The 11,942-nt window shown below is 45.1% G+C and overlaps 1 protein-coding gene across 1 annotated transcript in view; it reads left to right on the top strand.

Annotated features, from left to right (window-relative positions):
- LOC128896830 (uncharacterized) overlaps positions 1 to 11,942 on the top strand; it is a 204,818-nt gene that overhangs the window by 135,164 nt on the left and 57,712 nt on the right. Inside the window, exons 20-24 of the mRNA XM_054160351.1 lie at positions 455 to 501; positions 1,907 to 2,076; positions 5,828 to 8,001; positions 8,065 to 8,196; positions 8,326 to 11,572. Coding sequence (XP_054016326.1) covers positions 455 to 501; positions 1,907 to 2,076; positions 5,828 to 8,001; positions 8,065 to 8,196; positions 8,326 to 11,572 — 5,770 coding nt within the window. The remainder of the gene's footprint in view (positions 1 to 454; positions 502 to 1,906; positions 2,077 to 5,827; positions 8,002 to 8,064; positions 8,197 to 8,325; positions 11,573 to 11,942) is intronic.

Consider the following 11,942-nt stretch of genomic DNA (forward strand, 5'->3'; position numbering starts at 1 on the left):
GAAAATGTTGTCCGAGGCTTCGTTAAGGAGATATTAACAGAAAACCCTGGACCAATCAGAGTGCGAGTGTGCTGGCGGAGCGCCCGCGGTGGGCGTACGCTACTCGCTAGGCGACCGCCCTCCGCTGGGATCCTCGCGCTCTGATTGGTCCGGGGTTTTCTGTTAATATCTCCTTAACGAAGACTCGGACAACATTTTCGCTAAGGAAAAAGTTGTTTCAAATCACCTCCCGAACCACCCCTTTCAAGGTGTTACAACATTTTTGGGTCACCCTCTGTATATACGAGAAAAACGATGTCAATTGATGTTTTGCCTTTTTCGATTGTAAAGCTGTCGTGAACGTTATCGATACACCTTATACCGATTAAAGTGCAGAGAGCATGATCTACGTACCAGAAGTTCGATGTAGGTTTGTACAAGAGCGATTAAATAAATTTTTCTTTTCTTTTTTCAGCCATTCGATCAACGAAACAACCGTCCAGCGAAACCGTATATGGCACAGTAAGTGTATTTTGGATTTTTATAGATTTAGTAATTTTAGAAATATCAATTTTTTTTGGAATACTTTTAACAGTCAGTGAGGTATTATTTTTTTAGTTGGACAAAATTCTTTTCAATAGACTTCGCAAAGGAGCAGGTTACTCTATTCGACATGTGTACATATATATATTTTTTAACATTTACACAAATTTATGAATTTTTTAATTGTTTATAACTATTGTTATTGGGAAATTTCTATTCTTTGATTTAACTCGACACGTAGTTAACCGATCCAGATGGAATCTTCTACATATAATGTCAAATAATTAATTATGTTCCCACTTGGGAACATTTTTGAATTTCCTAATATTTATAACTATTGTTAATACAAAATTCTTTTTTTTTATGTAATTCGACAAGAAATTAACCAATCGAGATGGAATCTTCTACAAATAATGTCAAATAAGCAGTTATGTTCCCATTTGGAAACATTCTTGAATTTCTTAATGTTTACTTCAAAATTCCTATTTTTTGATGTAACTCGGCAAGGAATTTTCCAAATGCGATCAATCCTTCCACATTTAGTTTGCACATGTATTCCTGATGATCCCACTTGCAACTATACAGGGTGTACAAAAAAAATTGAAGGTCCTTGAAAAGGTTGATTCGGAAGGTGATTAGAAACAACTTTTTCCTTAGCGAAAATGTTGTCCGAGCCTTCGTTAAGAAGATATTACCAAAAAACTCCGGACCAATCAGAGCGCGAGTAGGCCGCGGTAGGCGTAGGCTACGCGCTAGACGACCGCCCTCCCCATCATACTCGCGCTCCGATTGGTCAAGGGTTTTCTCTAAATATCTCCTTAACGAAGCCTCGGACACCATTTTTGCTAAGGAAAAATTTGTTTCAAATCATCTCCCGGACCACCCTGTTGAAGATCTTCCACAATTTTTGCGACACCCTGTATATACAGGATGGCGATGATTTGCAACAACTTTTTCCTTAGCGAAAATGTTGTCCGATGCTTTGTTAAGGAGATATTAATAGAAAACCCTCGACCAACCAGAGCGCGAGGATTCCGGCGGAGGGCGGTCGCCTAGCGCGTAGCCTACGCCTACTGCGGCATACTCGCGCTCTGATTGGTCCATGGTTTTCTCTAAATATCTCCATAACGAAGCCTCGGACAACATTTTCGCTAAGGAAAAAGTTGTTTCAAATCACCTCCCGAACCTCTCCTTTTAAGGACTTCCAAAATTTTTATGACGCCATGTATAATGAATTAAATTCGAATTCAAAGTACCCAAACATATATCTATAAAATTATACAACTTTCTACTTGCACCAAAGTATTTACAATTAAATATAACGTTATACTGTTAAAATAAAATTGTAACTCGTATAAAACTTCTCGACACCGTTTGTTCGCAGTGCTCTTAAAGAATCAGGCTACGAGAGTGATTCTACGCTAGTGTTTCGTCGCAAAGAAGACATAAGTCCTTTGAGTCAACTCGAGCAAAGACTGGCTTACAAAACAGTGCAAAGCGGCGGTGACGTGCCCCTTCATGGACTTCGCAAACCAGCTCCCGAACGACCGAAGGGTGAGTCCTCTAGAATAATTCATACAAAAATACTTTTTTATTTTTTTTCTTCAAATATTTTTAATTAACACGAATTTGTTTTTGGGTGTGTGTGTCTGACGTTATTGCAAGCAGGCATGTGTGCATACAGCTGTTATGTTGTGTTTGATTTATTATTTTTTATCTAATCACTAACTGTAGCTGTGTGTTTAACTAAGTCTGTGCATGGTCGTTATCGTGTCACTGAACTTTTATTTTATAGATTGGAGTTGCATATTGCGCCACCGAGCATGACGTTTCGAATTTTTCATAAATAAAACGCGTTTACTCCTTTAACGATTTTCGTCCCTCCGACAGCTTTGTATCGCGCGAATCTTACATTCATTTAATTAACAAGAACGGCAGACTGTAAATACGATTTTTCATGTACCGTTTCGGAAATTTAAACATTTCAAGAATTCATGAAACACTTCGGAATGAATCCACGATGACATTTACAGCATTCCTTTCGTGCAATTGTTGAATTACGTGTTCGTAGTCCGCTGATCTTGCGCTTGTAATAGCTTACCGCTGCTTCAGACGAGTTACTCTAGTATTATTCATCGTTTCCATTTCAAAATTCGTTTGTTACACGCGTCATACGATCACATTTTGCGTTGCCTGACGTTAATTAATTATAATTATTAATTTACGCGAATTTTCACAATTATAATAATTAATTATAATAATTAATTATAATAATTAATTATAATAATTAATTTACGCGATTTTTCACAATTAGAATAATTAATTATAATAATTAATTTACGCGATCTTTCACAATTATAATAATTAATTATAATAATTAATTTACGCGAACTTTCACAATTTTAATGATTAATAATAATAATTAATTAACGTTGTTAATTACGATTGCTGAGTAGTACGTCGAACGCAAAGCCTAAGAGTTTAATTTCCACGGTTTGAATAATACATCGAGTGAAAAGTACAAAGCATGACTCGTGACCAGAGTTGGACGTTATTCGAATAAATTCTTATTCGAATGGGATCTCTATGATGATTTATTCGAATTCAATTCGATTTGCCTAATTTTGTCTAAATAATGGATAAAAACTAAAAGGAAACTGAATGGGGATTCATTTTCGAAAAAAATTAATTTTATTAACAGTTTATTCGTGCGAGTTGTTCTCGAATAAATGTGAAGAATATTTTAAGAATGAATTTTAGATATTTTTCGAAAATGAACGCCTTACGATCTTTCACAATTTTGTTATGTAGGTTTACAGTGTAGTAAAATTTTTTAACTTTTTTTTTAAGTATTTTAACATTGTTGAGAATTTGAAATGTATTTGTTATAAATTTGTAAGGCACGCGCATTTTTAAATTTGTACGCCCATTCCATGCATTTGTTATATACATTCATTATACATACATTCCATTTTTATTTGGAATTTTGCTGTTTTATAAATGCATGTGAAATTCGTTACGTTTCCGAGACCATTATTTTTTATTCATCATCGAGAATAAAATTCGTCCAGCTCTGCTCGTACCTATATTGTTCATAGCTGTCCGAGCCAGGGACCAATAATTTCTACACAAAAAATTGTAGAAATATTAAAAACTCATCGTCAAAGATATATTACTTTTAAAACGTTGTGGTTACAAATTACGATTAAAAAATATCGACAAGTCTTTTTGTTGTCAATAAGCGTTATTGACGAGAGAAATGCTAGTTTTGTAGCTTGTAATAGATATCAAGGAAAAACTACTTTTTTTTGGATATTGATGTTCTCATAATAATAGTTAGTGGAATTGAAAAACTACTTTTCAATTGTGCATAATAATTACTGATAAAAAAAAAATTTATTTTGGCTGTCCATATCATTTGGTACTGACAATAGACATTGAATTTCTATCTCTTATATTAGTTATCAATGAGAAACTACTTCTTGTGGATATTGAAGTTCTCATAATAACAGTTACTGAAAAAAGAAATTCTTTTTCAGTTGCGCATAATAATTATTGATGAGAAAAATTTATTTTGGCTGTCCATATCATTTGGTACTGACAATAGACATTGAATTTCTATCTCTTATATATAGTTATCAATGAGAAACTATTCTTTTGAATATTCAAGTTCTCATAATAATAGTTACTGAAAAGAGAAATTCTGTTTCATCTGTACATAATAATTACTCATGAGAAAACTTGATTACAGTTGCTCATAATAGTATAATAGTATTCTATTCTTTTGCATTTGGTCAGACCATTCTTAAATTCGTATTGAAATATTATTTTGTTGGTCTGAAACGAAACTATAGAATGGATTGTTGCAATGAAACATAAATTACAAATCCTAAATTTACAGTTATATAAATGAATATTTTCGTCATCAATACTTATTAAGAACGATTGAAATACAAGTTCCTTCGTTGGTACCTATTACAGGCGACCAAAATGGTTTTTGTTTCACACATAAATATTATAAATAAACCGCATTTATGCATGCATTTATGAAAAATATCAAAATATACAAATAAAACACGAGTTGCAACATTCAGAGAAGGAAAAACACACTTTTATTTATATTCTACATCTATGTATACAGGGTGTCCCAGAACTCCAGTAAGAGCCGGAAATTGGAAGAATAATTTCATTTAAGGAATTTTCTAGATATTATATACAAGGTGTCTCAGAACTAGTATAAAAAGCAAAAATGGGTTCTGAACAACAGCTGTCATATGAGTCTTCGTTTTTGAATTATTAAGAAAAATACCACGGACCAATCACAGCGCGCGCAACTCTGGCCCTGTGATTGGTCGACGGTTTTTCGTTAATAATTCAAAAACGAAGCCTCCTTCGACATTTTCGCTAAGGAAAAAGTTGTTCCAAATCACCTCCCGAACCACCCCTTTCAAGGTGTTACAACATTTTTGGGACACCCTGTATATAAAGGGTGGAGGTGATTTGAAACAACTTTTTCCTTAGCGAAAATGTTGTCAGAGGCTTCGTTAAAAAGTTATTAACAGAAAACCCCGAACCAATCAGAGCGCGAAGATGCTAGTAGCGCGCCCGCGGTAGGCGTGAGCTAGCGCGCTAGGCGACCGCCCTCCGTCGGATATGCTCGCTCTGATTGGTTCGGAGTTTTCTGTTAATAACTCCTCAACGAAGCCTCATTCGACATTTTTGCAAAGGAAATTGTTATTCAGAATCGACTCAGCTACCCTCTGGGACACCTTGTATAAAACTATGAATTTGCATAAAAATCCTCAGTTTTATGACTCATCAAAATAAATTTTCTTCGTCTATAATAATTATTGACAACTCAACAAAATCTGTCGATTACTTCCAATCGTTATTTGTAACACTTAATTATTACTCGAGAATATAATCATTACTCTTTCCGTTTACTTCGCCAATAATAATTAAGGTACCTGGCAACGTCCAGCTTAATCGCATATTTTCCGCATAATATCTTTTCTGGTATTTCCTCCAACGATATGTCGCACAACGCACAGCTCGCCTCGGTATCTATCGATATTGGCGCGCGATAAGATTCTCCTCGAGTCTCGTAATAGCAATGCACCGACGTTTCCATCACCCAGAAGACTTCACCGATTCCGGATCACGTTGCTCCGGGAAACGGCAGCGTATCACCAAGCTTCGAAACTCTTCCTTTATTATTTTTTTTCAAACTTTGGTGAAAGGGTCACATCGATCGGCACGAACGAGAAACCGCGTGCGCAAAACGAAATGAAAACTTTGTCCACAGACGACTCGGTGGTCGAGTATTTCCCTATCTCGCCCACGTTGACGCGGATCCGCGTTCACAGGAGAACCGCTTCGTCAGCTCGAGTATCCTCGATCATCCGAACCCCAACCATCAAGAAAATGGACGTTTCATCAAAACCGAAAGATTTCACCAATCTCCGCGGCAGAACATTTCCGTTAACGAGACCGCCATCGCCTCCGCGGAGACAATCCTCGCGAAACAACAAAACCCTGAAGCTGTACACCCAACAGCAACCGGTGGGCACGTCTCAGAGCTCCAAATCGAGGCACAGGCAGTGCTTCGCTCCCGACAGCGCATCAAGCATTAACTCTGCCAGAGAACGTTTCTGTAATTTAGAAAAATACAAGAAGAACCGAGAAAACTCGAGGACTTCGAGTCTAGCTCGAGCAACGTCCACGAATCCCGGCTCGTCTCGAGCGAAACTTCCCGCAATGGCCGTCAGCTTCAACAGAAAGCCGTCGGAGCGCTGCCCGTCGCAAAGCTTGTCGGACGCATGCGCAGAGAAAGGCGCAACTGCGCCGCGCAGCAGGAACCGAGTCTGCGCTGCGACGCCGCCATCTTGGAAAGCCGTGGCTCCAACCAAGTCTCCCAAGTGCGCAGTTCCCGCGCTAATGAAGCCGAAGGAAAGGCCTTATCTTGAAAATAGTGGTTATCATTCCTCGAGTCCGAGGAATTGTATGAAGATAAGAGGGAGTGAACGTTTGGCGAAGAGGGAGCAGGAACAGGTGTCCAAGAGGCTTGTTAAATCAGTTAATTTGACACAGAAATTCAGAGAAGGCGATGCTCAGACTAGAACTGTTCCGACTGGGACTGTCGTTAGAACGACATCGACGTTGCACATTTCCAAGAATCTTAATGATAAATTTTTGAAAGGAACCTCAAAAGTATCCTCACAGGATATTTCACATTCGAAGAGAACGGACTCGGCTTTAACCTCAAAGTCGATGTCTTCGATGTCTTCGATGCCATTGCTGAAGTCATCCTCGGCACCTTCGGCGTCGGTTATAAGGAAGTCGGTGTTAACGGACGCCAAGAAGCCTAGATTGACGACCAAGCCATTGGAGAAGGTATTAAGTAAGGATTGTTTAAGATCGTTGACGCCTTTCTCGGACAGCGAGGCGATCAGGAGGAAGAGGATCAGAGAGAAGCCTCAGACCATCACTAGGACACCTGTTCGGAAAGCTGAGACCACTCAGGCGAGTCCTGATTCGATTAGGAAAAAGGTGGAGATGAAGAAGAAGTTGAAGAAAGATAACGGAATCGTAAAAGGAAAGAGACTCGCGAATGGAAAGAAGGAGGTAGATAAGGAAAGAGATAAGGACATCACGAAAAGAGATAATATAGAAAACGAGGAGCCAAACACCAGACGAAAGGCTTATCAAATATTCGAGCAGCCTAGATTGACCATAGAGGAAATCAAAAGACACCAAGAGGCGACGCGATCGGACTCCTTCTTCCAGAACCTCTTCCTCAGGTCCGCCTCCTCGAGCTCCAGTCAGAACATTTCCTCCAGGAAATCTCTGGTATCCGAACGCGCCAGAATCTACCAAGAGGGCTGCATCCGTGAGTCTTGCAGATCCGAGCCGTCCTTGAAGTCCCTCAGCATCTATCTAGCCTACAAACGTCCAGTCTCGAACTCGAAGTTCAGAAGCTGGGAACGCGAGAGTGTCTCTTCGAGAAGCTCCAGCCCGTTCGGCGTCAGCTGGCCCGGCAGGTCCGTGTTCCAGATGATCAGCAAGTTCGATAGTTTGTCAGGCATCGACGACTTCGGTTCATCCGCGACACTACGCGATCGTAGTCCGGATTCGGTCAGGGAACGGCTGAAAGAGAGAAGCTCCAGCGAGCCGCCATTGAAGGCTCTGTCGGAATATACAGAGTCCAGGTGTTCCTCTTCGAGAACCTCTTCGCCGGTCAGGTCGCCGTCTTTTCGGCGCATAAGAACTCTGAGGCAGGATAAAGCGGAGGACGCGAGGAAGGTTAGGAATGAAGAGGTTAGGGCGAGGAGCGCCAACGAGCGCGAGAAGGTTAGGTCAAGGAGCGCCACTGAGCCTGAGAAGGTTAGGTCGAGGAGCGCCTTTGATCGCGAGGTTAGGTCGAGGAGCGCCACTGAGCCCGAGAAGGTTAGGTGGAGAAGCGCCACCGAGCGCGATGGGGTTAGGGCGCCTCGCGCCACTGAGCGTGAGGAGGTTAGGTCGAGGAGCCCCAATGAGCGCGAGGTTAGGTCGAGGAGTGCCACTGAGCGCGAGGAGGTTAGGGCGCCTCGCGTTACTGAGCACGATGAGGTTAGGTCGAGGAGCGTCACAGAGCCTGAGAAGGTTAGGTGGAGAAGCGCCACAGAGCGTGATGGGGTTAGGGCGCCTCGCACCACTGAGCGTGAGGAGGTTAGATCGAGGAGCGCCACTGAGCCTGAGAATGTTAGGTCGAGGAGCGCCACCGAGCGCGATGAGGTTAGTTCTAGGAGCGCCTCTGATCGCGAGGTTAGGGCGCCTCGCGCCACTGAGCGTGAGGAGGTTAGGTCTAGGAGCGCCTCTGATCGCGAGGTTAGGTCGACGTGCGCCACCGATCGCGATGAGGTTAGGTCGAGAAGCGCCACTGAGCCTGAGAAGGTTAGGTCGAGGAGCGCTACTGTACGCGATGAGGGTAGGGCGCCTGGCGCCACCGAGCGCGAGGAGGTTGGGGCGTCTGGCGGCACCGAGCGCGAGGATGTTCGGGCGTCTGGCAGCACCGAGCGCGATGAGGTTAGGTCTAGGAGCGCCTCTGAGCACAAGGTTAGGTCGAGGAGCGCCACTGAGCCTGAGAAGGTTAGGTCGAGGAGCGCCACCGAGCGCGATGAGGTTAGGTTTCCTCGCGCCACCGAGCGTCTTACATCTCAGATAACTACATTAGGCTCCACCTTGTCGTTAACAAGGAGCACTAGTTCCCTCTGCGCCTTTCCGACCGACCGCGAGGAGTACCATCGGTACGTTTTCGAATTGCTACGCGACAGAAGAAAATCAGAGAAGTACAAAGAGCTGCGGGACTTCTACTGCAGCCTCGAGAGACTCGCCCAGCTGGAGAGGACGTTCTCCACTGGCGATCTACGACCGAGGAACGAGGATATCATAGACTACGACCGCTGGAAGAGAGTGAGGTCGCGCGAGAAGGCCGAGAGCGAGCGCAACTTCCTTTATGGGAAGTTAAGAGCGGCTCAACGCGACAAGGACTTCTTGTTCAGTACCAAAGATACGAGCAGGTTCAAGTGGCGTGGCGATCGCGGTTTGAGGTGCAAGGAGCGCTCGGTGGAGAACATAGTGCGGCAGTTTAAGAGGCTGCAGGATGAGGAGTGCGAGCTGAACTCGGCTAGGAAGAGAGATCTGCGAGAGATCTCGTCGAGAAAAGACACTTACAAGCCTCTTTGGCGCGGGACGTCCGTGATCAACGTCGCGAGCACGATGCAGGAGAAGGCCAACAGCGGTCGGAACGGCGACAGGAGGTTTGACCGCTCGGATCAGCCCTCCCTGCAGAGGAGCCTCGGCGGCAGTAAGAAATTCTGGAGCAGCCTGTCCATCGAGCAAGTGGCGACCCTGAAGAAACAGCTGAACGAGATCTACGGGAGCGGGAATCTACAGAAATCAACGACCGCAGCGTCCCTAAAGCCGGATACTTACAAGTCCGAGATCCTCAATGATTCTTCTCCTACTGATGAACGGGAACCTCTGTCGAAGTACGAGATCGAGGTTTCTCCTCGGGTAGACTTAACAGACGGTGCTCGCGACGATGGGAAAGGGCTTCACGTGCGGTGCCACTCGATGATCGCTGCGAACGAGACATCTGGCGAGAGATCCTCGAGTCAGAAACTATCGGTAAATAGTTCGGAATTGAAATTGAAGAGAGGTGACGCCATTGGCCGAGGGAAAGGCCTGGAGAGGTCCCAATCGGACGGTTCAGCGATGAGATTATCCATGAGCGAACTCGAGAAGCAGAGGCTCTCCGTGACGCTAGGAAAGGAGGTCCTGGATAAAGTCTCCCGGAGGCGGATGTCAATGCCTGGTCCTTGCAGTGCGCCTCCAGAGCCGCAGAAAATACCGAAACCGGTTCTAGCTTCCGTCGCACCCAGCGCAGCTAGCACTTCCCCAAGAAGTTGTTACTCCCTAGAATCATCCTACACCGAGGACCCTTCCAATCCCAAAGAGAAGAACGACTTCCTGGTGGTCCTGACGCCTAACACCGATAACTCCGCCGACCGGGAGCGAGTGGAGACCGTACTAGAGGAGTGGTCGCGGAAACCACCTCTCCTGACCATAGCTCTACCAACCAACAACCTCCAAACAAAAACCGCAGGCTTCAATTCCGGCAGCGAGAGGGACAGCACGACAGGCAGCTCCGAGACTTCCATAAAAACAGTGATCCAACGCAGCGTAGACTACGAGGACGTCCCAAAGAAGATCGAGTTCTTCGAGAATGTTCAGAAGACGAAGCACTCACCGAATCGTGGAAACCAAGATCCAGAAAGGCGCCGGATTGGTGGACTGTCCCATTCCCAGAGCTTCGCCGACCTGAAGGAATTGTTCGGCGAGACGGACTCCGGTAAATACGCGACCCTGGCGCGTTTGGGTTACCGGACACGCTCGATATCCCCGCGGGGAATGGCGGAGAGAGGGTCCCGCAGCCCCGCGCGGGAAGCGGATGCCAGCACGCGACGTTCGCTCCGGTCGTGGTCGTGGGACCGTGAACCGGATAGGCCGGTCAGTCCATGTCGCGCAACGGTGCAATCGAATTCGTCCTGCAGCTTAGAGAGCGTTTGGCTGCGCGCCTCCTCGCCGGATCCGGAGAAGTACTGGCGCGCCTACCTGAGGCTCGTCAGGAACGGCACGGTGAAGCAGCTGAAAGTCAAATTCGAGAGCGCCGAGGACATCCACACCGGGAGTTTGAAAATCAACCCAGCGCCTAAAAGGTTCCGTAGCGACCCGGAGCTGACGCGGAGTCTTCTGAAGAAGGTCGACGACAGCAAGAATCTATTGAAGCCGCACGAGTTCGCGGACGTGGCCTGGCTGCGGCGCAAGTACGAGCCGCGGAGAGGAAAGGCTAGGCGGAGAGGGGAGTCCCCGCCTATTCCGCGCGTGCCGCTCAAACGCGAGGACTTGGCGATGCCGCATATAGACGTCATCAGCAAGACGGCTGAGCTGAAGGACTCCTCGGTGTCTACCGTGACCAATGGCGTGGCTAGGAGGGCGGAGACGGAGGAACTCGAGGCGAAGAAAGCAGTCGGTCGCTTGAGGAAGAAGTTCGAGGAGTTCGCGAGCCGGAAGACGTCGATTCTGGGAGAGATGTTCACCTCGTCGCCGGATGTCCGCGAGCTGCGGGATATTGGTCCTTATTTGGCTGGGCGCTGGGTGGCTCACAGGTATCCCAGTCGACGAGATAATATGCGCTCGCTGTCCTCGCCTCCGGATCTGGCTGGGAGAAGATCTTCTTCGAAAAATCGTGCGGATTCGGGAGAGTTGGGGGCGGAGACGAGCGGCGAAAGCAAGCCGATGGGCAGGCTACGGGCTTCGTCGAAAGAGCCAGGGTCTTTGAAACAGAGTGAATCGTTAGGGAAAGAACAGTTCGATCCGGATAAGCACAGGCCGAGGTTTAGGTACCAACCTCCGCCGCCGACATCTTTGCCTAGCTTGCGACGGAAGACCGGGTCGTGGTGGTCGCCGATACCTGTCTACACCGCTCGACCCACTGTCACTTTTGAAGGTCTGAACTCTTGCGACTGATAGCCGTGAGACTGTACTTTCGGAGATGTATGGTGACTAGTAAAAATCGACTGCATAGTGATGTTAGAGTTGAAGAGGGAGCGCGTCGGGAGAGTAAATATTTAGTGCTTTTAGTGATGTTTTTTTTAGGGGGAAATTTACTTAACTTTATGTAAACTTTGAGAATCTTGTTTAACATACGGGAGATTCCACGCCAAATAGGACGGTTTAAATATTTTTCTTGTATTTTTTTTCTGTACAGGCTATCTAACAACAATAATTTTGAAAGAAAAGAAAATTAAAATTTAATAACTTTTCGATATGCATGTCGGCCATATTGGATCCGCCATTTCGAATTTTGAAATTCTAAT

The sequence above is a fragment of the Hylaeus anthracinus genome, unplaced genomic scaffold (genome assembly GCF_026225885.1).
Source record: "Hylaeus anthracinus isolate JK02 unplaced genomic scaffold, UHH_iyHylAnth1.0_haploid 11978, whole genome shotgun sequence".
NCBI classification, from domain to species: Eukaryota; Metazoa; Arthropoda; class Insecta; order Hymenoptera; family Colletidae; genus Hylaeus; species Hylaeus anthracinus.